Source organism: Rissa tridactyla, chromosome 10, assembly GCF_028500815.1.
Source record: "Rissa tridactyla isolate bRisTri1 chromosome 10, bRisTri1.patW.cur.20221130, whole genome shotgun sequence".
In the NCBI taxonomy this organism is placed as follows: Eukaryota; Metazoa; Chordata; class Aves; order Charadriiformes; family Laridae; genus Rissa; species Rissa tridactyla.
In genome coordinates this window covers 2,964,416-2,989,262 of record NC_071475.1, presented here as the reverse complement: position 1 = coordinate 2,989,262, position 24,847 = coordinate 2,964,416, and the positions used below count along the sequence as shown (strand labels likewise).

General features: G+C 50.8%; 2 protein-coding genes across 4 annotated transcripts; both read right to left on the bottom strand.

The window, feature by feature from the left end:
- Window positions 1–11: 11 nt before the first annotated feature.
- On the bottom strand, window positions 12–21,779 carry COPG1 (COPI coat complex subunit gamma 1). 3 transcript variants are annotated; one of them, XM_054216390.1, is made up of 24 exons: window positions 21,715–21,779; window positions 17,147–17,199; window positions 16,252–16,332; window positions 16,078–16,149; window positions 15,174–15,253; window positions 14,217–14,292; window positions 13,968–14,060; window positions 13,545–13,631; window positions 13,236–13,393; window positions 12,483–12,616; window positions 11,631–11,698; window positions 10,689–10,877; window positions 10,121–10,216; window positions 8,492–8,735; window positions 8,036–8,111; window positions 7,611–7,714; window positions 7,378–7,503; window positions 6,874–6,942; window positions 6,362–6,528; window positions 4,852–5,023; window positions 3,745–3,842; window positions 2,097–2,235; window positions 1,036–1,134; window positions 12–416 (listed from the first exon to the last, which is right to left on the bottom strand). In XM_054216390.1, the coding sequence occupies exons 1-24, from the start codon at window positions 21,740–21,742 to the stop codon at window positions 286–288; spliced, it is 2,640 nt and encodes an 879-aa protein (XP_054072365.1). In that variant the 5' UTR covers window positions 21,743–21,779; the 3' UTR covers window positions 12–285. The 3 variants fall into 3 exon arrangements, with proteins under 3 accessions (XP_054072365.1, XP_054072364.1, XP_054072366.1); XM_054216389.1 differs by lacking the exon at window positions 21,715–21,779 and adding an exon at window positions 20,365–20,546; XM_054216391.1 differs by lacking the exon at window positions 21,715–21,779 and adding an exon at window positions 20,365–20,545 and having other exon boundaries at window positions 6,362–6,504.
- Window positions 21,780–22,537: 758 nt separating this feature from the next.
- On the bottom strand, window positions 22,538–24,747 carry LOC128915701 (urocortin-3-like). The gene is made up of 2 exons (XM_054216428.1): window positions 24,652–24,747; window positions 22,538–22,999 (listed from the first exon to the last, which is right to left on the bottom strand). The coding sequence occupies exons 1-2, from the start codon at window positions 24,745–24,747 to the stop codon at window positions 22,538–22,540; spliced, it is 558 nt and encodes a 185-aa protein (XP_054072403.1).
- Window positions 24,748–24,847: the final 100 nt, after the last annotated feature.

The following is a 24,847-nucleotide window of genomic DNA, read 5'->3' as shown; positions in this document are numbered from 1 at the left end:
AGAGCCGCGAGAAACCACGAAACCGTTTTATTTGAACGACATAAAAAGGAGAGGGAGGGGCCGGTGTCACCTCCCCGCCGCGACACCCTCCCGCGCAGGGACAGAGCGACTCGTAAAATCGCAGCTTAAAAACAGGGTTATTTTATAGACAGAGCCCCAAATAGAGCCGTACTGCAGAGAACACGAAAGCTGCTGTAGTGAGTGTGATCCCTATTCTGCTGCCAGAGAAAGAAGCGCTGCCCGGGACGGGGGGCTCGGTATCGGGACAGTCCTGGAAAAGGGGGTTTATCCGACGGAGGCCATGATGACATCCACGGGGAGCTCCTCTCCGCTGCGGGCCGTGACCTGCATCGTCACGGTGTCGGTCAGGACCAGACGAGAGCGTACCAGGAGGTCATGGCCACCCCGGAACACACCTGGAAGGGGGAGCGGGAGGAAGGAGTGAATGCCCCCCCCCCCCCGACAAGCCTAAAAATGAATGCTACCGCTTGGCGAGGGCAGGGTTCCCACAGGCAGCCTGGCAAATCCCCGGCACTGGGCCAGGAGAGACCTTTAAGTGGCATGTTTCTCGTTCATTATAACGTACATGGGACTTTTGCTACTGTAAAACTCATGAAAGCAAAGTCTAAAATAAACTCCAGCTGAGAAGAGGTGCAGGTGCTCCTTTTCAGTGAGTACCCGTCACCCGTCTAAAAGCTCCAGCGCACGCCCATGTCGCTGGGCAAGGGTGCTGTGCTTTCCCCCCAAGGCTCGCTCCAAACCAGGACACCACACATCACAAAGACAGCAAATTCCATCCAGCTGGGCCCGGGGCTGATCCCAATATCCCCCCCATCCACAGCACCCTCCCTGATCCCAACAACAGCCACTCTGCACTTGCGGACACAGAAACCACGGCAGGAACAAGCCTCCGAATCCTAGCCGGAGCACAGCGGGCTCCATCAGAAATTCCTGCCCTGATTTTCAACAGGCAGCTCTGTGCGACCTCCCAAAGAGCTGCTCCTCCTCAAGCAGAGACCTCACCCCACAGCTCACCTGCCAGGTACAGTGTGTGAGAGTTCTTGTTATCTGGCACTTTATCCGATCTCTCGCAGGGCTGCATCCCCAGGAACTTCACGATATTACTAACTGCCTCTGTCAAGAAAAAAATAAATAAAACAAGCTCGACGTCATGGGTGTCTTGACAGGCACACACAAAGAGCATCTAAAGGTGACTCAAGCCCTCCCTACACGTTAGGGATCACGTTCCTTGTCCTGAGGGACGCATAGCATTGTCCAGTATCGTGTTTTTGGAGGTCGAACAGGGGAAAAACCCACCGCCACGTAGCGGTTCTGTGACCTGATGCAGCGAAGGCGCAACAGAAGCAGGAGGGCGAGTCAGACAACAGAAGCAGGAGAGCGCAGCTGGCTGCACGCTTACCGTGCAACCCTGACAGCCTGCTCGCTTCCCTGGGGACAGATGCAGGAGGAAGGAGACACGGGTCTTTGTGAGGAATTTGGAAAGGCCTCAGGGAAGGCATTTCAAGCCGAAAGCGCTGTGCAAGGAAGCACAGAGATGGCTACAGGACAATGACACTCTTCTAAGCCAAAGGGACCAAGTTTTTACAGGCTTCTCAGAAACAACGAAAGGAGTCTTTAATGCATGATGAAAGAGAAGAGGGCTTACACCACAAGCCTGCCCACCAGCCTCATGTCTTCTGCTCTTTGCATCCTTTTTTACTAGTCTCGAGTCCTAAGGTCAGAGCATCTCCTCCTTTCACAGAAGGGAAGTGGGAGCTCACAGCTGAACTATGGTCTGTCTGCTTGGGAGGGTAGAGTGAGAGAGCAAAGCAAGATGTTCTCGCCTCCCACAATCCATCTTGGTCTCCACAGGGCCCAGAATACTCACTTGTTTTTTTTTTTGAAACCTGAACTAACTTGTTATCACAGTGATTGTAGCTCTGCATTTAACAGCTGCGGGGAACTAGCTTGTGAGGGGTTTTGCCCCATTAGCCTTTCTGTGAGAGACATAAAGGGAAGGAGACTGCGCCTACGGACTCTGTCTGCTGGAGGGAGAGGAACGTTATGAGCTCTGCTGGGCTCAGACACCCCCTTACCTTCAAGGGTTTTAATAGCCGACAAAGTAAAGGTCTCTTCCTTTTCATACTCATCACCCACTTCATCCCAGGCTGCTCCAAAGTTTGGCTTCAGAACTCGCTGGATGTGATCAGCCACTGTTACCTCCAGGTCTTCAAGCTGATGGTAGAGGAGGTTCAAGTGAAACACGGTTGTTCCTAACCCTGCCCTCTCCAGAGCGAGCTGGATTCCCAGAGATCAGGTGAATGTAGGAGAGACTCCACTTCCACTCATGAATATATCAGAGCAAGCCCTGCCCCTTCTGATCTGCTCGTGCAAACAACGCTTGGTTGAGTAACTGCTTGGACTGGGGAAGCCACTGGTCATGCCATTTCCAGGATCTACAAAGCAAGTCCCCATTCTGAGCACAGCCCTTGGCCTGACAGACATCAAAGCACCAGATAAATGTCCAAAACAGAGGAGAAAAAGCTAAGAAATAGCTGCTTGTGCGCACACAGATGTAGTGTTTGCTTCCCTGAAATGCACAAAAGCTTGCATTTTGCCTTTCTGGCCCATCGTCTTGCATGTTGGTAAAGTACAGTGAGACACTGTCAGACATGTGCTATCACCTAACACTGCGTGCCGGGTTAGCTGAACTGCTGCTGGGACTACATGTGTGCAAGGCAGAACCGAGCCTGTCCCTCCAGGGCACGTATCAAAGAGCAGTCGGTGCCAGAGCTGGACAGGCAGCAGCCTGCATTCATTTCCACAATCGCTGCAGGAAAGAATTTCCTCCTGATTCTCACTGAAACACATGGAAGAGTTTGTTTAAACAGCACTCAAACAGCCATGGTGACTGGTGGGATGCAGAGAAAGGGGTTAACCTTGCACATTCCGTTGGGAAAAAACCTTCCCACTCCTTCTTGGGAGGACGATGTGTCCTCAGTGACTCACTGCACAGCAGTGCCTCTAATCAGATTCACAGCAGTGACAGGCAACGCATAGAAAACAGCCTCTGGAGCTAACAGGGCAAAGAGGTTGTGTCACAACATCCCTTCCTCTCCGGAGGGTAAACACCACCCTCTGTGAGCCAGTCCCAGTTTCTGACCAAGCATAAGTTTAGCTTCTTCCTTTGTGGTAAAACAGCCTGCCTGGAAATGGCAGAGCCTGATACAGAGGTGCTTCTGCAGCATCGGTGCTTTCATCGGTCTTAGTGCTGGAGAGGGAAAAGCCCCACCTTCCCCAGAGCAAGAACAAGGATGGCAATCTGCCTGTATCAGGCAGGCCACTAGGCAATTAACTGTGCCACCACAGAGAGCAATCCATGGAGAATGACCAACGGCCCTCTGACTCCACAAACTTGACTGTGCAACCACTGGAGCCCATAGGGCACAGCCAGCGAAGCCTGGAGGACACACCGTGGCCCCCCCAGAACGTAGGTATCCTGCAGTCAGGTGTCTGCCTGGAGAGCAACAGGAGGATACTCAATATGAGACAAAGCAAGATCTCCAAACCCACATCTGCATCCTGGGACAGACACCACAGAGACAGCAAGAACCCCCTCTTCATGCGATGCTGCCCACATCAGTGTCAGTGGTCACGTTGTTGCTTGCAGGGATCTGAGCGCAGATCACAAAAACCCTCAAAACGACTGCAGTTTCCATGATCAGGTACACGCCAGCTCCTTACCACATACTCATCTTCGTAACCCTCGTCATCCGTCTCACCCGTGTTCGGATCACAGTCCTTGACAGTGAACTTCATCATGCAGCTGAAGGTACAGGCCACTGGAAACAGGGGAGGGAAAGGCAAAGCTTGCATTATCACCAGATCCGCACTCCCCTGCGGCAGAGAGGGGCTGGGAAACTCGGGGCAGCTGGGTTCTCCCCCGGCACTGTTGGCAGCACAGGCTTAGCCAGTGACCTAGAGAGAGCTCTCCAACAGCTTCTGTCTCTCAAGGACAAGGTATTTATTTGTAATATTAAGGCTAGCAAACAGTGATAAAGACAGGTTCACGATGGTTGTACAAGACCATAATCCTCAGATCAAGTGTTATCACTGATGAACCTCAAGTTGTGTTGGGAGTTCTAACTAAGTGTGTCCCACCAACGCCTTGTGAAGTGGCAAGACCCTCATCTAGAGATCGGTTCATGCACCTCTGAAATGAAACCACCTTGCACAGCAATATAGCAGCTCATTAATACCACTCAGCTGGGAGAGGAAGTGATGACTCATCCCGGAGAAGACAGGCACTGCTGGGTGAACGGCAGCAACGCACACAGGCGAGCAGTCCCAGAACACAAACCAGGGAGACCAAAGCACAGGTGAGGCCTGGTTCATGTTGTGGAAAGTGACAAATGAGGGGATGTTCAGTACAAATAGACATCCCCGAAATTCTTGCGGTTTGTCCAAAATACTCCTTTGCTACTCAGAGCATCTGGGCACTCACAGCACTTTACAAGTACCTGCCTCCCCAGATACTAATACAAAGAATAGACAGGCTAAGGAACGTGCCAGGGTGCATGGGGGAAAACTCAGCGGAGAGCTGAATGCTCGTCTGCCAGCTCCCATAGCCTGACTTGACAATGCTACAGCACAAGGGAACCAGGAGAAGAGAAGGAAGGCCTGACAGCCCCCAAACAGCAAAGAGAAGTCATGCTCAGCATCACTCAGCGCTGCACCCACACACAGGCTATAAATATCTGGCTAGGATGCAAGGTAGAATGTGTGTGGGCGAGCAATACGGTACGCTTAATTTGGGGGATGTCAGGAAAACACAGAGGGCAAACTGTTTACCTGCTGTCGGATCCTCTTCAGACAGCGCCACCAGTGTGTAGCAGGTACCCGGCTGGTTGTACACCAGGGTTTTGGCAGGTACGTAGCCAATGACCTCATAGCCCTCTGTTGGCTCCATCTGCACCGTGACATTCTCCAGGATCTGATCGTTCAGGGTGTTCGTGCAGTCAAACTAAACGAGGAGAGGGAGAGCAGCAACAGCTTGAAGCTCCTAGCTATAGATCTCACAGCAGAGTCACTTCAGGCAGAGTGGGAGCATGGTGTCGACCTGTGAGCCCCTCGCTCTTTGTGTTTCAACAGTGCATCTTGCTATCAGCTGGCTAGTTATAGGGCTCATACGTTCCAGTTTAGTCACAGAGCAACTATGACTAAAAACTACTCATTTAAATGCTTTAGTGGAGAAACTAAAACCCTGCAGGGGACTCCAGTGCTCCAGCAAACTCTCCCCCCCCCCCCCCGCTTAAAATGAACCAGCACACAACTATCCAATGCCTGCCCTCTGCAACCCAGGCAGGAGCACAAATTCATCAAGGGCAGGGATGTGTCAGCTTCTGCCTCTTTCAGTTCACCAGTTAGTATGGAACTTTTTCCTCTAAATGTACCTTGCCCTTTCTCCCAGGACGGTAATTCCCAGGTTAACTCTTTGCTGTATGGAAACGCGAGTACTGTGTCGCCTACATCTTCTCACTTGATGCTACCAGGACAGGGTGACCTGTAGCAGACGGGAAGATGACCCTCTGCACGGTGCAAACTAGGGATGGTTTGAGCAAATTTCAGCAAGCTTGGTCATTTCAGCAAGTCAAAAATTGCTGATTAGACTTTATTCCAGCTGCAATGACAAGTCATTTAACCTCATACAACTGCATCTGGTGGATGGACAACAGAGACAAAGACCAAACCCTACAAGGGCTGTGCAGGCAGTTCTGAGCTTTTGAGGACAGAGCTGGCTAAGGACTAAACACTGCTGCTCACAAGCTGGTGTAGGACTCACTGTGCCTTGAACTCCCCAAGGCCCAGGCAAAGATGCTGGCACATCGATCCTAACACCTCACATGTAGCAGCAGGGCGGTACAGCCAAGGCCAAGATATACAGACACAAGCACCTGTACTACACAGGCTAAAACAAAACACAGGGGATAAAGAGCTCTCCCCCACCACGTCCCTTTCTTGGGTTCCCTTTTCAGCATATCGGATAAAGCTTCACTGTCTTACGCCCAAAGCGCATGCTTGGGGACCCTAAGGAAAGAACACAGCTTCCCTTGCCAACTGCTCAGTAAAAACAGCCCCACCTAGTGCTTGTCCGATTTATTTGGACTGTACGTGTAGCACTGTTCAGCCACACACTCCCTAAGTAATTTTTTAGGGGGATCTGCTGCCCTGGCTGAGAAACATTGCAGTGATGTGCTCTGAACACAGATAACCCCGAGCTGTTTCTTCCCAGTGGAGCTTTTAACCGATCAGAAGTTTATTTTCCAATCCTCTTTCAGCACCACATGCCATAGCTACCCACCTGGAACACCATGTGGCTGACAAACGTGTGCTTGGTACAACGAACCACATACTCTGTTTCCAGCTCTGTCAGGGCAACAGGCTCTGGGGAAGACTTGAAGAGCGGGCCCAGTCCCTGAAACTCTGGGATTGCCGCCAGTTGCTCTGAAACAGAGGACACAGAAACCACTGCCTTCCCCAACCCACAGGAAGGTGTTAGCAGTTCAAAGCCCTCATTTAAGCTGCCAGAAGCTACTGCAGCAAGGGACTATCTATCAAACATTCATAAACGTTCACTAGGGACTTTTAAAATTAAAGGCAGAGTCATCCTTTGCCCACATTTATTGCAATCTAGACAGAATAGGACTGTGGGCACCCTTTGCCCTCCAGGATTTAACAGTAGACTTAAAGTGGGGAGACGATGTCACTCTCCAAAAGGAGATAGGAAAAAGATAGAGGGGCCAGGCAGACCCATCAAGAGGTGGCTATTTTGTTCTCACACACAGGCATAGGAGAGGCCTCGCATCAGTTTACCTTGGAATATTTCTTGCCGTGTTGCTGCCACCTTCTCTGGCTGTTTGACTACAGCAACAGGGGCATTTTCTGCAGGAGAAAAAGAAAAAAAAAAAACCCACACAAAAATCCTAAAAGATTTGAAGGTGAAGAGTAAGAATCAGAATCAGAAAACAGATTAATGTCTGTAGAGGGATTTGACTAAGGAAAGGAAGAGAGCTCATTTCTCATCTTGCTATGGACTAGGCCCCCGTATTTAGCTTCCTAAACACCTTCAGAACTGCAGGAGCTCCAATGAGGATTACCAACTGTTACTATTATTAGCAGTTGGACTAAATCAAAATGCTAATGTGGGAGCATCAGATTTGCTGGCCTTAGTCTTTACAGAAGATATAATTCCACAAAATTCAACTAGGACGGAGGTCAGCAATTCCCAGTACGCCCAATACAGTTTATCGTCCAAGGGCTGGAGCTGCTAGGGAATTACTCGGAGTTTGGACCAGCATTTAGGGGACTGTTCCTCACCTGCTCTTTGCTCGACAATAGGAGCTGTTGCCAAAGGAACAGATTTCAAGTCAAAGGGTTTCTCAGAGGGCTCCAGGGTGTACTGATGCAGAGCCCTCTCCAGGCCAGGGATGGACACCGTCAAACCTGGAGACAGAAGGGACAGGTCATTAAAACCATGGATAATGACAGTGCTTTGTCCTTGTTAAACCAGGAAGGAGGTGCAGACTTGTTTTGAGGATTTTCTGCGTTACCATTCAGGATATAGCCAGCATTGAGGGCCTTCTGCTTCTGCTCCAGAACATTCAGGTAGAAGGTGGCTCTGTCTCTCACTTCATTGTCATCATCCATCACACACCTGAGAGGAAAGTGGAAAACTTTCTTCAGCACAAGGCAGCAGAGTCCACACAAACGAATCCAGGTGACTTTGTCACCTCACAGGGCCAGAAAGAACACACCGTAAAAGACAACTGGCAATCTACTAGTAATTGTATTGGACAAGTAATCATACACCAAACTTCGTAGTGCTGAATGCAGTGGTGATTCCACCACAGAATCCCACTGCACCTTATCAGACCCACAGCTAGAAAAGACTAGACATGCACGAGGATGCTAACAAACTCTCAAGCGAACTGGGGTTTTCACCCAGGATGTTGAGAAACTCTGAGGTACAACTCACCTTTTCAGTAACACCAAGATACTGGGTAACATCTCCTCATTCTGGGCTCCAAACTTTGCCAGGGCACTTACAGCACCTGTTAACACAAGTCATGAAAACAGAATTAGAAAGCAATGAAGTCACCTGAAGTTTCTTACATTTCCTGTCCCTGTTCAAACGCCGTGCCAGAAACACTAGCATTAGTATAAAGCATTACTGTGACTAGAAAGAGACAGATATATTACAGTGAAGTGCCTGCAAACCCCCTCTGTCTACTTTCAGAGTAACTGCAGCTCCCTCCCCATTTCTCAGCTGCTGGCCACCTCTTCCATCAATACTACTGCAGGATCTTGGCTGTGTAAAAAGATCTGCTCAGGACTAGAGCAAATCACAATCCTCAAAAGCAGAAGTGTTCATGGACTGTATTTCCTTGAAGATATGTCAAGGGGCGGACAGCTTTCCAGGTCCGTCTCTTACCTGCACGGACTTCTTCATGCTCCAAGACAACCCTGTTGTAGATGAAGCGAATGTATTTGGAGGGGTTATTGGTCTTGGGCCCTTCCTGCCCCAAGAGGTGGAGGATACGAGTAGCCAGCACAGTGAACTCGCAGTCCTCAATGAATTCGCAGAGGTGAGACAGGCCTGTCTCTTTGCTCTCCGAGTTCTCCTCAATGATGCTGATGATGCAGTCCACAATGGCTCGCTTGTATTCAAAGCCGCCCTAGGGAGCAAAGGGAACTGCTCAGCTAGAAATCTAGAAGTATTTTAGAGACTCGGAACTAGCCAGACAGGAAAAAAGTTTCCTTTGCAAAGGTCACTCACACTCAGTGCTTTTAATCTGTGTTTGAAAGGAGAAGGGTAATAATACTGCCCTCACTTTTGACCCTCTTTACACCTAGAGGACCAGCTAATATTCAAGCTCTCTTGCCAGCTCCCTTCAGAATGGCTACAGTGAAGGAAAAAACCCCCAAGTCCTAAAGAGGGTAAAAGAATCCATCAGCCTGAAGGGCTTCAAAATCTCCTTCAAAATCCTCTGCTGCTTGAATTAGTGCATAAAAACAGCCATATGGGAGGAGAAAAAACCCAGCCCTCTTCCCTTTAGCACCAGACATCTGAGGATGAATCACAAGAGAAATATATTAAGGATCATATCTGCCACAGCAGGACCCAGCAAATAGCCCCATTAGTGAAGGAAGACAGGCAATCAATACCTCCCCAGGCACACCCCATAACCTGACATGCCGTTAGTGCCTGGTTATCTTCAGACATTATTTACTAGTGTCCTCAATACACACTAAGGGATTAAACTGCACACTATCTTCCGCCAATTACATGCACAGTGCTGGGCATTTGGGGGATTTTTCTGGAGCTACTTTGGATTAAGAAGCTGTAACATAGAATGGTTTGAACTACAAAACTACATTCAAAATGATACCATCCACCCACAGAAAATCTGGGAAAGGAGAATCGTCCGTTTTTCACTGGAGCAAAATGAGAGGCTCTGGTTTGTTCCCAAACGAGAGGCTGTAATTGGCAGAAAGTGATGTCAGAGCAAGCAGTGGTGCCAGCTGTGTGGCAGGCATGTTAGCTCATTTAGAAACGGCCTCAGCAAACCTCTGTAAAGCTGTCTTTCTGCAATTCTATGTCTGACTGAATGCAGAGAATGGTTATAGGTACTCGTGATCCCTTCACTGCCACAGCACAGAGAACAGAACAAAAGTAGTCCTGTGTCATCAATAAATAGGTTGTTACCAAATCTTTGTGTACAAGACAAAACTTCTTGGAATTTGCTGTCAAAGTATAAAAGAAAGCGAGTTCAAATGTGAAACTCACATGGACTGCCAACAGATCTGCTGTTGCCTGCATTTTTTGGGGGAGTTAATAAACCCCCAGAAAAATCAAAGAATGAAAACCACATTAAAAATATGCCTGACAGTATGCACATAACTATTGTGCACAGCTGGCAGTTTCTGACAGTTAGGCTGCAAACCTTTTAGAGAGAGCACAGGGTTATCTGTAAAAGCTTGACTCTCACAGGGGCCACTGTGCAGTCCTGCAGTCCATGCATACAAACAAGCAACAAAAAGTATTGTCCTGCAAACTTACCTCTTCCCGAAGCATAGTGAAGAGAAAGTTCATGAGGACGGCATGTTTGCGAGGATACTTCTGGCACAGTGCATTGATGGCCTGCACCACTACAACCTGGAGGAAAAGGGCAGCAAGTGAAAAAAGATTCTGTCTTTTTTCCTGTCTCACCTGTCCAGGCAGGAAAAAACAGTTGAATTGTGTCAATTTTGTGCTGGTCCCTAGCCTGGAAACTATGGGTTTGCCTTTATTTATCCAGAAGGCACAATCCTAGGAATTGGAGGAATTTGATCTTTATACATTGGCCAGCCCCTAGCAAAAGCCCACACCCACTGGAAAGAAGTAAAAGATATTTAATTCTCAAAGGGCATCTCCCCAGAAGAGAGCATGTGACTTTGGAGCTGGGTGCTGTATAACTGAGGCATGGCTTTGGTTGATAGCCTCAGATTCCTTCTCTTCCCTGCAAATACTCTGCAGCCTAGCTCCTGGAAGCAGATCCATGCAGGTTTCAGAATGCACACACAAACATGGACAAAGACCAAGGGGTTTCTTAGGAACCTGTGTGTTCCTCCTTCTCCCACTTCCTTACTTTGAACTCATCTGAGATTTCTGACATGAAAGAGGAGATCTGCTTCATGAGCCGGTCGATGCTGCTCTCACTGCCGGTTTTCAGCAACGTGGTGATGGCCAGGGTGGCTATGCTGCGGTTGGAGTCCGTCACAAGGTTCTCCAGGTCTAGATTACAGGCAGTCACAGCGGATGGGTGTTTCATGGCCACCTGGAGAAGAGAAAGAAGAGTGGAAATCGCTCAATAGATGCAAAAGGCCCAGCTGGCAAAACCCACCAAATCTTTATAAGCTCTCACTCCTTCCTGTAAAAATAAATGCCAAAGGCTGTACATGAGGGTCATCTCAGACAAACAACTCATCTAGGGTTAAAGTAACAAGCTCTTTCTTCCTGCAGAATTGCATCTCTTCCTGTAAGAGAAGCAGTAGTAATAAATGATCTTTTACTATTTTCAACTCTCTCAATTCTCCTCTATATATTAAGAAAAGAAAGTTATAAACTCCCAACAAAAATTCAGTGAGCCTAACCGTACGGAACAGCTTTGTGGGTGGAAGCACAGCAGTTACCAGACTGCCATTCTGTCTTTCATTTTTAAGAGTTTACAAGGTCAAGGGAAGAGCTGGAGCAAAGACTGCCACAGAGCAGGCAAGAAGCAGCATCAAGGTTTGATCCCTGTTTTATAAGGAGCTCCTTCACCACACGAAGCTCAGAAGGGAAAGCAGTAACACCTAAGACCGGTGACACTCTTATAGAGACCTGTGAAACTGATTGCTTTTTTTTTTTCTTTTTTAAAGTGTTCTTTAAGGTTTTATTCCACTCAGAAAGCAATGAAATGTAAGGCTGTACCCTAGGGTAGAGGTTATTCACATAAAATCATCACACAATCTGGCCCCCTTTCTCTTCTGAAGCCTGCACCTCCCTGCACATGAGAAACTATTACAGCTCCCAAGAGACCGGCTCCTACCTTGTTGAGGGTACGGACAGCTGCATATCTCAGTGCTGCTTTCGGGGAGCTGCAGAACAGCTGCAAAACTGCAAGGTGGGAAAACCAACAAAGGCAGACATTTAGGCAATCTATTATTAAGAGGCATTTCATACCTAAAGCAAGAGCTTCGATGAACAGACAGCTGCAAGCACAAGACAACTAGAAGCATGCTTAGGAAGCAACTGTGAATTTACCAGCTTCCTCCCTCCCTCCCTGTTGTCCTCTTTGTCACACATCCGTGCTGACAACTAGCTCTTACCCACCTCCCTCTTCTTCCACAGCATTGCCATCCTTCACTCCTCTTGAAAGCCAATTTCATCACCTTGTCATCTTTCCTACTAAGTCAATTTGAACTGCTGTTCTCCATTTCTATGCAAACCCTGTTCCTTTCCCAGGGCTGGCCCATGAAGGGCACACTCCCTGTCCAGAGAGGTGACACACAGTCTCCCTATCTGCCAACAGTCCCAGTTCAGGAGAGCCTCTGGACTGGACTGAGCTGGGAAGGCAGGACCCCAACACCTTGCCTTCTTGCACTGTTACACTCAGTCTAAAGCAGGGAGATGTGTCAGTTAGAATTCAGCCCTGTTTCACAGAAAAAAAAAAAAAAGACCCCTCCAGTAACCCACACTTGAACACACCAGGCAAATACCTTTACAGGAGCAAAGCTATTCACACAGAGCACAGGCTCTCAGCAGCAGCATAAAGCAACAAAGGGTACGGCAGCATAACAAGCCTGAAACTACACAAGGTCCTTGTTCCTTGGGGTAATCAGCAGGTGTCACCACTGCAGGCCCTTAATTCCCTCACCATTGCCATAAGCGTCACATTTACCTGAGACAGCCGGAGCCAGCTCTTTGGCAGTGCAGTTGGGCAGGTTAACGATGGCTGATGCAGCTTCGTAGACCACCATCTCGTGTTTGTTTCTTAGGCAGCTCTCAATGAAATCAAACAGGGGGCTATCACGGCTAAGGGACAAAAAAACCCACAAGAACAAATTAAAACAAAGGTGTCAACAGAAATAAAGAATCCATCAGCAGAAATGGGCAGATCCCATAGCCCGTGGAAAGTTAAAAGCAGCCATAAATCCGCTGTCCCCAGTTGTGATAGTGGTCGTTATACTGTATTTCTAGCATGCTTGGGCTGGAAATCAGGCTGCCTTCTGAGAAGACACCCTCTGCTTTACAGGGTAAAGGAAATCTCCCTTAGCCCTCACACACTGAGAGCTCACAGTACACACCAAAGCCTTGTCCACCTGGAAGTCACAGTGCATACATGATAGCTAAATAATTACAGAAGACAGAATATCTCAATAAAGAACAGCCATGCAAAACAGGCAAGAGAAACACGAAGTGTTCCATGTGCAAGCACATACACAGACAAAACTCACAGAAGCCATACCATAACAACCTGAAAGCATCCTATATTTTCTCTGCTGCCTTTTAACCAATAATAAGAGGGCAGAAGCTGCATACTGCTCTTTAAAGACAAAAATAATTGCCCTCGTGAGATGGCAAGTGAGCCTGCAACAGGAGATGGAAGCAGGACCCAAGAAAATCTTCCAGCAGGGCAAAGGAGCCCCCTCACCTGCCAGCCTCTTCTTCCAGCAGCTTGCTGGCTACTCGAATCATCATGCAGTAGGCAAACGGTGACTTGAGGCCGTGGCGCGTGAACTTGCTGAGCATCTTGTTGACTGCCAGGCGGTCATTCTTCCGCACATGGTAGAGCAAGCCCAGAGCGTGATACTGTGCAAGGAAAGAGACCGTCACAAACCCACAGTGTGTTCTTTCCACTTTTATCCCCTCTGTTGCCCAGAACTGCCTGGCTGAGCTCCAGTAGTTTGCTCCACTCCCAGCTGCTGCTTAATATTCCCTGCGCTGGCAACGTGTTTCCTACCTGCACCATGATATTGTCGCTGGAAGCTGCCTCCTGAGCCTCATTCACCCAACGTTTTACCACATCATAACTGGTCTTCAGCAGGTGCTGGGGAGGAGACAAAGCCACAGACAACCCATGAGAGAAGGATGGCGGAAGGTTTGGGAATCACAGCTCATATTAAGCAGCAGCAAGCCTTCCCCATGATGGCGCTGGTGGCAGCAACTTATAGAAGAGCAGAGGATCAGCATGCAGAGACGGGCCGTGACAGCTGTGGCCTCAAGGCGTCGATGATCTCCCACAAAGTCAGTGCCAGTCCCTCAGTTCAAAAATTGGGGAACAACGACAATGAAACACTGAAACTCCCAAGATATCCAGTCCCACCACAGATGACTGCTTCCCAACTTGCCTGTCCCTCGGGCCCGCCCTGCAGCGAGTACATACCAAGGAGGACACCAGAGCAGAGCTGGATACACTTGGCACTTTGTCAACAATCGCCTGCTTCATGTAACGCTCAATGGCCTGCAACATGGTACTCTGTAGGAAAAGGGAAACAACAGCTGATATGGAAAAGCCATCGGGACTGTGAAAGAGGAGATGCAAAGGCAAGAAAATCAGGGTGAAATGCGGGATGGGGTGAAGTAGGGAAACGTGAAGGGCCTAGGGCTGCCCCAAGGGAAAAGCAGCACTTACATCAGTGATTTGACAGAGCGCTCTCACAGCAGGGCCTCGGTAATTGTCATCCTTCCCAGTCATGTCTTTGGTTAAGCTGGTTGAAAACAGGAAGCTCTCAATATTGCACTCTTCCTGAGCCAGCAGCTCTCAGGTGCACGCACAGCGCACACAGAGCAGCAGGCAGCCAGCATCACAGCTGAATGCCAAGCAGGCAACTGCAAGTCTCCAGCAAGTCCCACCAGTGTGGGAAAGCGGGAGGAAAAGATCAGTACTCAGGTTGCAAGCCCATCAGCAGCCTGTATGAGCTCCTGATCGTACCATGGGAGCCTGGAGTGCAAACACATGCCCCTGAGGCATTTGCCTTCCTTACTGAACACTCATTCCTGCCCTTTCCCCAGGATCCTGATCAGTGTGAGATGGTCTATGAGGGGACAGGAGTTCATCACATCAGTTCATCACTAAATTCTGCCTGCTGCATGGCCTCTGCCCTCAGTAAACCCTATACCCTCATGCTTCTGTCTCCTGATGCAGCACTGGCCTTTCAGTGGGATGATCAGGAATTTTGTTCGCCCGTGAAGTTGCATCCTGTGCTGCTAACAGGAGCAGTAAATCCCTGCCTACCTGTTGAAAGCCTTGGGATTTACGCCAGAAATCTTCAAAAAGCTTCAAGGCATTCAGATAGGAAAGTATGAGTTAATGAAACACCCTTTTGCAAAAGGGGAAAAAACAGCAGTGCTGCCATAACCAAAAAAGACAGCCCAAACACCCATGGGCATGGGATATGGGGACACAGAACGTTTCACATACATCACTGGGAGTTCAGTGTCTGTATTTTAATGTAAAGAAAAAGTTTTTCATCACCAAAGGCATTCCCTATCTTCACCCTGCTTAGGGACTACAGTTATCTCCAAGAGGTTGGACAGACAATACTGGAGGACAAATGAATGTAACAGTAAGAAAAGCCAAGTGACTGACCTGCTAGTAACAATGATTACATCTTCTGCAATAGAAGACATCTCTTTGATAGTCAGGTAACACATCCTGCGAAGAGTTGGCTGACAAGGAGAAAAGGAAGACAGACATAAGCTGAGAGGATCCTGGATAAGAAGTGATCTCAGTTTTCCCTGCTTCCATGATTTTATTATGAAGATTAAGAATGTGATACCTTCAGAGGACCAGTGCCTGAGTGTAAAAGATGTACAAAATCCATATTCATTAACAAAACACACCTTCCTCTTCTAAATCCCTTAACCTTAGGGTGAAGCCACAGGGATACCAGATTTATCTGGAGCTACAGTTTCATCTTTCATGTAATTCACATGAACAAGGAGAAACGCTTGAAATCATCAGGTGAAGGCACCCTCTTGCCTCAAAAGCAAGAAAGCAAGCAATTTATATTCCTGGGTCTGGGGATTTCTACACTGGTCTCGTGATTTTAACACCCTGTGGTTTCGGGGACAACTAGTGATGGTACTACTGCTGTAGGTAGGTTCCTGGCCTCCTCCAGGACACACTGTTGTTGACTCTCAGCAGGAAGCAGGATCTTTTAATGCTGGGCACAAAGTATAGTGTATTCTATGTGATTATATGCTTGACCTGTGCCTAGCACAATCTCAGGAGTTAAACAGCAATTCAGAGGGAGGAATCTCCATCTCAAGAACAGAGAATGTTTCAGCTAAGCTGCTAAAAGGTCTGGGAAGGGCTAGGAAGCTGATCTCTGTTTCTAAACTTTCATCCTACTCTTCCCACTCAGATCAAGTAGCTCCAGGCAGGATGGAAAAGCTGATTGTATAAAAACACACATCTCAAGGCTGAAAAAGACACTGTTGACAACTTGTCCCACCAGATAAATACAGAAGAAAAGAACAAGGAGACTTACATCATTGGACTGAAACAGCTTGGTCATAGCAAAGAAGGATTCAGTAGCTTCCATGACACCAAGGTGCTCCCCCTAGAAGGTGTTTGGAAAGAAGGAAGGAAATCCCAGTTATCACAACTGGCTTTGGGTCTGCTGCAGGTGTCTCTGTATAGGTGTAAATTTTCTCTCCCTTACCTGGTTTATGAGATACAGGATCTTGGTGAGGATATGAGCACATTTTCGTGGGTTTATGGGAGTCTCATTAAACACTCGTGCCTGGAAACAAAGCACAGACAAGGATGCTGACACTAACGCACCCTCACAAACACTGTCCTGTCTGGTCTTGGGCACTGATACAAACAATACATTGTGAGTGAGGTATGGCAAGATTTTTAATGACTTTGGATCAGATTTCCCCTCAATTCCTGTTAAACATGGAACCCTTTTAAAGAGCTGGTTCTACAGTCTCATCCTGGGATCGCAAATCCAAGTGCAATTAAGGTTTAAAGGCCAAATCCTCATCACACTTTCACCCACACAAGTCTGGATTGTGTGCTAGCTAAAACACTACTCTTCTGACAGACATACACAAGCTCTGCAAGGCTAACAGGAGCCAACACCATTCACAACATTGCAAGCAAACAGATTACACTGAAACAACAGGGTCTGGAGATTGAGAAGTTTACCTACTGTTCAACAGAAAGGCATTTTTTCAGAGCAAATTCATAGACTATTCAACAACCCCTCACACTCTACTTATTAACTTTGTCACCTAGAAGACATTTGGGGTGTTTAACGCCAATTTCCCATCTTTCTTGTTTTAGGGCAAGCTTTTACAGCTACTTTTATTCATTTTATTACTATTTATAGTTCACAGTCTTTAATTCATTACAGAGACCATTTCAACCTTTTCCTTTCCTCCCTCCAACTATAAAATAAGAATTAGCGGGAGTGTCGCCCATTTCTTTCAGGGCTAGCTGGACTTTAACAAACGCCCATTTCCTTGCTGAACTTCTCTGGTGACCTACTCAAGCGAGGGAGAGACTCTAGAAAGAAAGGGATACACAAAGGAGAGCATCTGAGAATTTACCTCCTGCAAGACAGCACTCTTCTCCAGGTGCTGGAATGGGTTGGAACCCCCACCTGCAAAATAAAGAGAGTAAAAGTCTTTCCAGGGATACTGTTATGGGAAGGCCACTTTCTAACCATGCCCATACTTTAAAAAACAGACTGAACATTTTTGGGTAACTTTTTTCACGAACACCAAGCAACTAGAGCTCCTTCTTTTAAGTAATATTAATTAGATATCTTCAGACCAGTTAGGGAAGGCAGAGCAGACAGGACATTCTTTGATTTGTCATCCCCCCCAGAAGTAACTAGCCATGAGCCAAGGTAGACTGATTAGCTGTAAAGTAACCGTGTTCCACTGTTATCCCCACAGACCTATTTCCAGCCCCTTGGCTGGGAGCTTGCTGACAGCTAGAACATCAGTAAGACAGGCCTAGAAACAAAAGCTCAGACAAAAAGAGGCATCTCTTGCCAGACTGGTGAGTCAGGAGTGCTTTATCCCTCCCTTATAAACCAATCAGGAATCTACCAGTAAACTATTTTTGGCTCTATCACTAATTAAGAGAACAAGACAGTGGACTAGAGAGTCTAGACACAGAGTAACTTTCATTGTTCCACTTAATAGAATAAATTATATTAAATAATTAAAAACCTCACCAATTAAGGATGAAATAATCAGAGGGAAATGCACTATCATTCTGCATGGTCTCTATTAGGTCGCCTCCTAAGCATTTGTGAGCTGCAGCTTTTCAAAAGCTGCCAGTTATTGATAAGCAGGTTTTAATTAGTACCTATGTTCAGCCTGGCCCTGGGACAATACACAGGCATTTCCAGCGCTGTTCCAACGTTTAACAAGCCTGGTCTGCTAGAAAGCACAGCTCCTGGGCCCAGCTCCGATCTGACCTGGGTTTGAAGCATCCTACGCTAGTGCCAGGAGCCTTTGCAAGAGTAAGCCTTACACTTAAAGGCAAACACATCCACACTCTCGCTCCTTCCCAGTTCATAAACTGCCCTCCTCTGGCTCAGGAGAAGTTTGCAAATGCAGTAGGTGGCTGAACAAAGCACAGATGCTTATGTGAGGTTGAGGAAAGAAGAAAACAAGGGGAAAAAAGAAAAACAATGTCTGTAGTGTGAATATGAACCAGTTCTAGTATTATCACGTGAATGTGTTCCAAAAAAACACAGCAGCACACTATTTCCCGTGGTCCAGCATAGGTCTACAATCCCTAAATCAACCATCAACAACAGAGCATCAATCACCCCTTCATCTTTCATGGGACTAAGGATCTTGAAATGTATTGTAAATGAGGTCTTGGTCCTCACAGCAGTCTGTGTCAAAGTATTCTTCCATCATAGAAGGAGAAAGACACAGGGAAGACAGAGTCTGCGTGTTCACAAAGCTCCTAATATTGGATGACTAACAACAATTTGTACTGATTTGCAGAGAAACAGTCGTTGACCAAGCAAGGATCTCAGAACAATTATAAGCCCAAAATAACATCTCAAAATGCAGTTCTGAGAGCCAGTGGAAGCAGATCATCCAAGACTGCCGAAACCATCTATAAAAAGCAAAGAAACAATCCAATTAAGCGGACACGCTCATCTCAACAAAAAGACTGTTAAATGGAAAGAACGGATATACGAGGCCTGTAAATTCAGGGATGATGCGCTCCACATAAGACCAAGAACAACAAGCACTCAGGCTGTACATTTAGACACGTACACAATCCACAGCAGAAAGGTACGTGCAGTAAATGGTAGGAACCTTCATTTGACACAGAAGCAATAGGATGAGAATTAAATGCAATAGCAAAAAAAAACGTTGGCAAGCCTGCAAGCAGCTGTAGCAGAAAGGATAAAGAAAAGCTCTGTGAGCTCTCGCTATGAACAAAATCAACAAGCCGTCACCTTAGTACAAGGAAGTGCATCACCCACCAGCCTTGGCTACAGGTAACACAATAACTTGAAGCATGCAGCAGGTGCAAATGAAGAATAGCCCCAAAAATTAAAGCCAAGAGCAATTCCCCTCCAACAGCTGCCGCACTAAATTCTCGGCTTATCAAGATTTCACTGGAGGCTTTGGACAATGGAAACAAGGGCGTTTCGTGCACATTAAAATAAAAAGCAACCACAGTCACATAGAACAATCACCAAGATTTACACTGAATCAATTCGCTTCAAGAAGCACTGATTTGTTATGCAGAGCAAGCTGCATAGAAAGCTTCATAGGAAGATGAAAAAGATACCACAAGGCACAACCGTGACAGTAAACACTGTCATATCTAGCCTTGATTCCACTTGAATTATACACCCCATAAAACATCAACCTCTTCCTTACTACTCGGGCCTAAAGTTTTGAGAGGTCAAGCAATCACTTCGTGTTTCTTCGGTGCTCTCAGCCTTTCAGACCCACTGAAGCTGGCAGCGATCTTGTGGGACGAGCAGACCATGTGTGTCAGAAAAAGTGTGAGAAAGTACAAATTGAATTCTACCCTGCTTTAGCAGCTGGTCTGAGAGTTGGGCAACTGTGATCAGGGCTAATATGCCCAATATTTAGTCTCCGACTCCACACCTAGCGATGCAGCAGGTAACCTCAGAGCGCTGGGCAAATGCAACTGGTTTAGCCTCTGGTTGCGGCCGTGAGAGGAGGGCGGCAGCAGACTGCTCTAGTGCTTCCACAGCGCTTCTCGCTGCGCTCTTGTGTGCGTCAATCGGCCAGCCTCACGGCTTCCTCGGGGTCTCCCCTCACAGCCTCCCCCTTACCCCACCTTACCCACAGGAGGGGTCTCCCCTCACGGCTCCCCCCTTAACCACAGCAGGAATCTCCCCTCACAACTCCCCCCCCTTACCCACAGGAGGGGTCTCCCCTCACAACTCACCCCCCTACACATAGGAGGGGTCTCCCCTCACAGCACCCCCCCGCCCCAAACACACAGGAGGAGTCTCCCCTCACAACTTTCCCCCTTACCCATAGCAGGGGTCTCCCCTCACAGCACACACACATCCCCCCCCCCCAAACACACAGGAGGGGTCTCCCCTCACAACTTTCCCCCTTACCCATAGGAGGGGTCTCCCCTCACAGCACACCCCCCCCCCCCCCAAACACACAGGAGGGGTCTCCCCTCACAACTCACCCCCTTACCCATAGCGGGGGTCTCCCCTCACGGCTCCGCCCCTTACCCACAGGAGGGGTCTCCCCTCACGGCTACCCCTTTACCCCCCGGAGGGATCTCCCCTCACCCGACTCCTCGTCCTTCTTGTCGAACTTCTTCAGCATGGTGCTGCCGAGCGGCCCCTCGGTGAGGCCCTCCCCACCCCGTGGCAGTCGCAGTCGCAGTCCTAGTCCCGGTCCCGGTCCCGGTCCCGGTCCCAATCTCGATCCCGGTCCCAATCTCGATCCCGGTGCCGGTGCCACCACCCGCCCCTTCCTGCTCCCCGCCCCTTCCTGCCAGCCTGTCACTGCCGCGCCGCCCGCCGCACTGCGCAGGCGCGGACCCGCCCTCCCTGACGTGGCTCCCGGCGGCGGCCCGAGCCGCGGAGGCGTGGCGCGGAGCGGTGACTGACAGGAGAGGGGGCGGGAACCGGCGGAGAAGACTGCGATCTGATTGGCGGAGGGGAAGGGGCGGGGCGGGGCTAGGAGAGGGTCCGGGTCTGGGGGCGGCACTAGGGCTGGGGCAGTACCGGCACTGGGGGCACTGGGAGCGGGAGGGGTCACACTGGGGCTGGGGGGATACAGTGGGGGCTAGGGGATAGTGGGGCTGGGGAGAGCACTGGGACCAGGGGACGCACTGGAGGAGACACGGCATGGGGGGGCCACACCGAGACTGGGAGGGGGCACTGGGAATGGGGGGAGCACATTGCGGGGCTGGGGAGGGCACTGGGCCTGGGGCGGGAGACGCTGGGACCAGGGAACGGGATGGAGGAGACTCAGTTTGGGAGGGGCCACACCATGAGTGGGAGGGGGCGCTGGGATCACCGGGGGGACACTGGGCAGGGCGACACCCTGGGGGCGGCAGGGGAAGGGCAGAGTGGGGCACGGGGGAGCTCGGGGGACACTGGGGGGAGAGGGGCCGGAGCAAGGGGGGGGCACACCGGGACTCGGGGCGGGTGGGGGGTGCGATGGGGCAGGAGGTGGGAAGGGGGAGATGGTGGCAGGGTCTCAGTGCCCCTGGGACGAGGGAGGCGGCGGGGGAGAACCCCCTCCTGGGGATGGGCCGTTGTCACCTGGACTGCCTGCCCTGGAGCGTCCCTGCTGTGACATACTGTCACCGGCAGCTCCTTCCGTGCCCCGTGTCCCTGCTGCCACCAGCACCCCGTCCTGTACCCTGCATCTGCAAACCCCCAGGTTTGCCCCATGGCACCCCCTCCCCTGCAGCAGGGTGTCCCCGGGGGTCCAGCGTTGCCTGAAGATTGTCAGAGACAGGCGAGGAAGGCAAAGGACCCGTTACCCACCCTGCCACCTCTCCCCACCCAACCATCTGCTGCCACATCACTGGCCACCGAAATACGTCCCTCCTGCAGGGCGCAGGGTCACCCTGATTTCTCCTGCCCCCTTCCCAAAGCTGGCACGCATCCCGGAGCTGCGCTCACCCTGCAGCAGGTATTCCTCGAAGAGCATGGCCGTGTCCCCCACCAGCTCCAGTGGCACCCCCAGCGGGCGTCCCCCAGCCTCTGCCTCCCTTGCGCCGCCCTGTACTTTGCACGGGGCGGCCGCACTCTGCTCCGCGCCGCTCTTATCTCCCAGCCTCGCCGAAGACGGCGGCTCCGGTGACACAACGTGACGTCCCTGTTGGCCCAGAGCGGCTGCAGGCACCCCGGGCCAGGGGCCAGCCCCACTGCTGGTGCAAGGGGTCACACATCTCGTTTGGGGCTTAATGAGCTTCGGTCCCCAGACCAGGACTGCAGCTGTGGGGAGAGGGAACGTGAAATGGGGGCAGAGAGGGCCGCAGAGCTGGTATAAACCATGGCAAGTTGTGTTCAATGCTACCTTTTATTGTACACATTCGCCGCCACCGGCTTACAGACTCAGCTGAGCTTTGGGGAGGATTTTTATGTGCTGCAGCCACTCGGAGAGAGACGGCACACGGGAAAAACCTGCCTGGCTGGATGCAGCCCCTTTGGAGACATCCCAGCAGTGGGCGAGCAAGGAGCAAAGCAGGGCACAGAAATCCCTGTGGTGCCCAGGGCTGGGACCCGGCTGTGCTCTGGGGTTGACCCCAGCGAAGGCAAACGCGTCTGTATCTTCTCCAGTGGTGCTGAGGTGACAGCTGTTAAACCCAACCCTCCGATGGCTGATGCTTGGCCATGGGCACCAGGACGAGGGGGATGAGGCGCTGTGCCCGTGGTCCCCTGTGGTCACACCAGTGTCATCCCATGGTCCCCCTCTGCCTTCTCCAGCCCCATCCGGGGAGGTTTATTTCCTGCGCCCGAGGCGAGCCATCAGCTCGGCGTTGGCGGCCGCCTTGGCCTGCAGCTCCTTCTCTCTGGCCAGGTCGAGCAGGATTTTCAGTACATGGGTGGGGACATCAAGTGACAGGGACACCTTTCGCACCTTTTTCCTGGGAGCAGGTCTCTTGGTGGCCGGGCTCATTGGCCAGGGCAATGCTTTTCTTCCTGACGCTTCTAGCAGTGGTGAGCTGGCTTTGTCCAGATAAGACCCTTCCCCAGAGTCACGGTCGCTCCTCCTCATTTCGGGGAGACCTGGCAGCATCTCGTTAGCACTGATGGTTTCTCGCCTTGTCAGTTTGCCTCCATCCCCAGTTCGGGGGGCTGACGGGAGCCGCTCGTGGCTCAGCCCCCTCCAGGCTCTTGCTGGTGCCCCAAGGACCACAAGGAAGGTGATCAGCATCCTGCAGCACGGCCCAGCCAGGAGCACCTGCGGGGAGCACACAGCGGCACTGAGCATCACCCCCCCAGCACACTGCCATGGCCCCACGGACCCCCAGGCAGGATGTGTTCCCACCAGGGTGCCACATGCAGAGCCCCCACTCCCGACACTAGCTGGCCATGCCCAGCACAGGGAGGGGGGGCTCACCTCCCTTTTGAGGACCATTCATTTTTCCACCCTGATTTTAACCTTTTTGCATGGGGGAGGGGGGATGACAAGTTTTGAGGAGGCTGGAGGGGATGCGGGAAGCAAATCAGCTGAGTGTCCCCCTTTTTTCCCGCAGCCGCTGGCTGTCGCCTCCCTTTCGCGCCCTCCAGCCCTTTGCCGCCCAGGGGAAGGGACATGCCCACTTGGCAGGGGTGGCAGCATGGGGACTGCAGCCACTCGCCAGCCCAGACCTTCCCTTTGGCCGGGGAAGCATGACGTGCCTGGGGTTTTGGGGCAGGCGGGTGGCAGGGCTTTCCTCCTCCCACACCTTCCCCTGAGGATGCCGTCCCCCCGTGGGGCTGCTGTACTCTCTGGGACAAAAGCCACCCAGCTGGGAAGGACACGAGCCACTTAGCCTAAAATACACAGCAGGTCAGTGGCAGTGGGGTGACGAGGGCACGAGTCCGGCAACGTGCACTGAGTTGTGCCAAGTCTCAGCATCTTCTTCCACCCTGTCCGCCGGGTCGGGTCCCGGGGGATGCAGGGTGCTGTGCCGTGGGGTGGGGGTCAGGGTGGGTTGCGGGGACACCACCGCACAGATCCTGCTGTATAGCCGCCTCTCCCCCACATCAGTCACCCAGTGGGGTTTGCCCAGCTGGAAGAAGGGCAGTGAAAGGTGTCCATTTCACCTTCTGCAACCCATCTCCAGGGCAAAACCCTTTGGAAAGTACCAGAGCAGGCAGCCGGAGGCAGTTTAACTCACGGGGAAGCAAGCAACCAAAAGCATCCGACCCCTGCAACCCATTTCCCAGCTAAAACCCCTCCGGAAAGCACCACCGAAGGGCGCAGCCTCACCATTTCCAGCAGGTCCTCGTCCCTGTGATGTTCGGGCGACGCTCCTGGGGTGTGGAGACCATGAGCTGGGGGTTTGCCCCACTCCCTGCCAAGCCCTGGCTCTTATCCTGCCCCCAGCTCCACCTCCGACCCGCAGAGAGGGTGACGGTGACACGCGGAGGGGACACACACACACAATGTTATTAATACATTTTTGCCTAATCGCAGATGAAATCATCCCAGGCTGTGGGTGGGCGTTTGCCCCCTGAGCTCCATCGGCTGCGTTTGGAGGGGATTCCGGGAACCTGGGGTGGTTCAGGGGTAATTATTTCACATCTGACTCGCGAGATGGTGGTTTTTCTCCATCTAATTGAGCTTTCCTGCTCCTGTCGGCTTTGGTTAATCACTTAAGGAAGGGAGAAAATGCACATGCATATCACTGCTGGCCAGCATCCATGGCACCGGCAACAGGAGTACCAGAGCCACAGCGTTGTGCCACACGAGGGTCCGGACCTGTCCCCGTGCCGGTTTGATGCTGCCATCCTGGGGGATGTATTTGTATCACCTCCTCGCTGCGCCAACCCCGGAGCTCTGCTTGAGCTACTGGTTTGCAGCCAGCTGCACCAGTTCAACCGGGATATCACTGGTTTGTAGCTCACCTTCACCCAGTCCAACTGGGACACCGCTCGTTGGCAGCCCGCCTGCACCACATCCAGCCGGGGGGCACCGCTGGTCTGCGGCTCACCTTCATGCATTCCAACTAGGATGCCACTGGTTTGGCCCCCACCTTCAACCCAGTCTAACTGGGACGCCACTGGTTTGCAGCTCACCTTCACTCCATCCAACTGGAATGCC

Bases quoted from the DNA above. Each gene is read 5' to 3' on its own strand.
- COPG1 (XM_054216389.1), bottom strand. From the start codon at position 20,401: ATGCTGAAGAAGTTCGACAAGAAGGACGAGGAGTCGG. The intron at 13,394-13,544 runs GTAGGAAACACG...TTCCTTGCACAG, and splicing joins GCGACAATATCATGGTGCAG to TATCACGCTCTGGGCTTGCT. The intron at 3,843-4,851 runs GTAAACAGTTTG...CCCTGTTTCCAG, and splicing joins TGAAGAGGATCCGACAGCAG to TGGCCTGTACCTTCAGCTGC.
- LOC128915701 (XM_054216428.1), bottom strand. From the start codon at position 24,747: ATGCATGAAGGTGAGCCGCAGACCAGCGGTGCCCCCCGGCTGGATGTG. The intron at 23,000-24,651 runs GTGAGCTACAAA...TGCTCCCCGCAG, and splicing joins CCCAGTTGGACTGGGTGAAG to GTGCTCCTGGCTGGGCCGTG.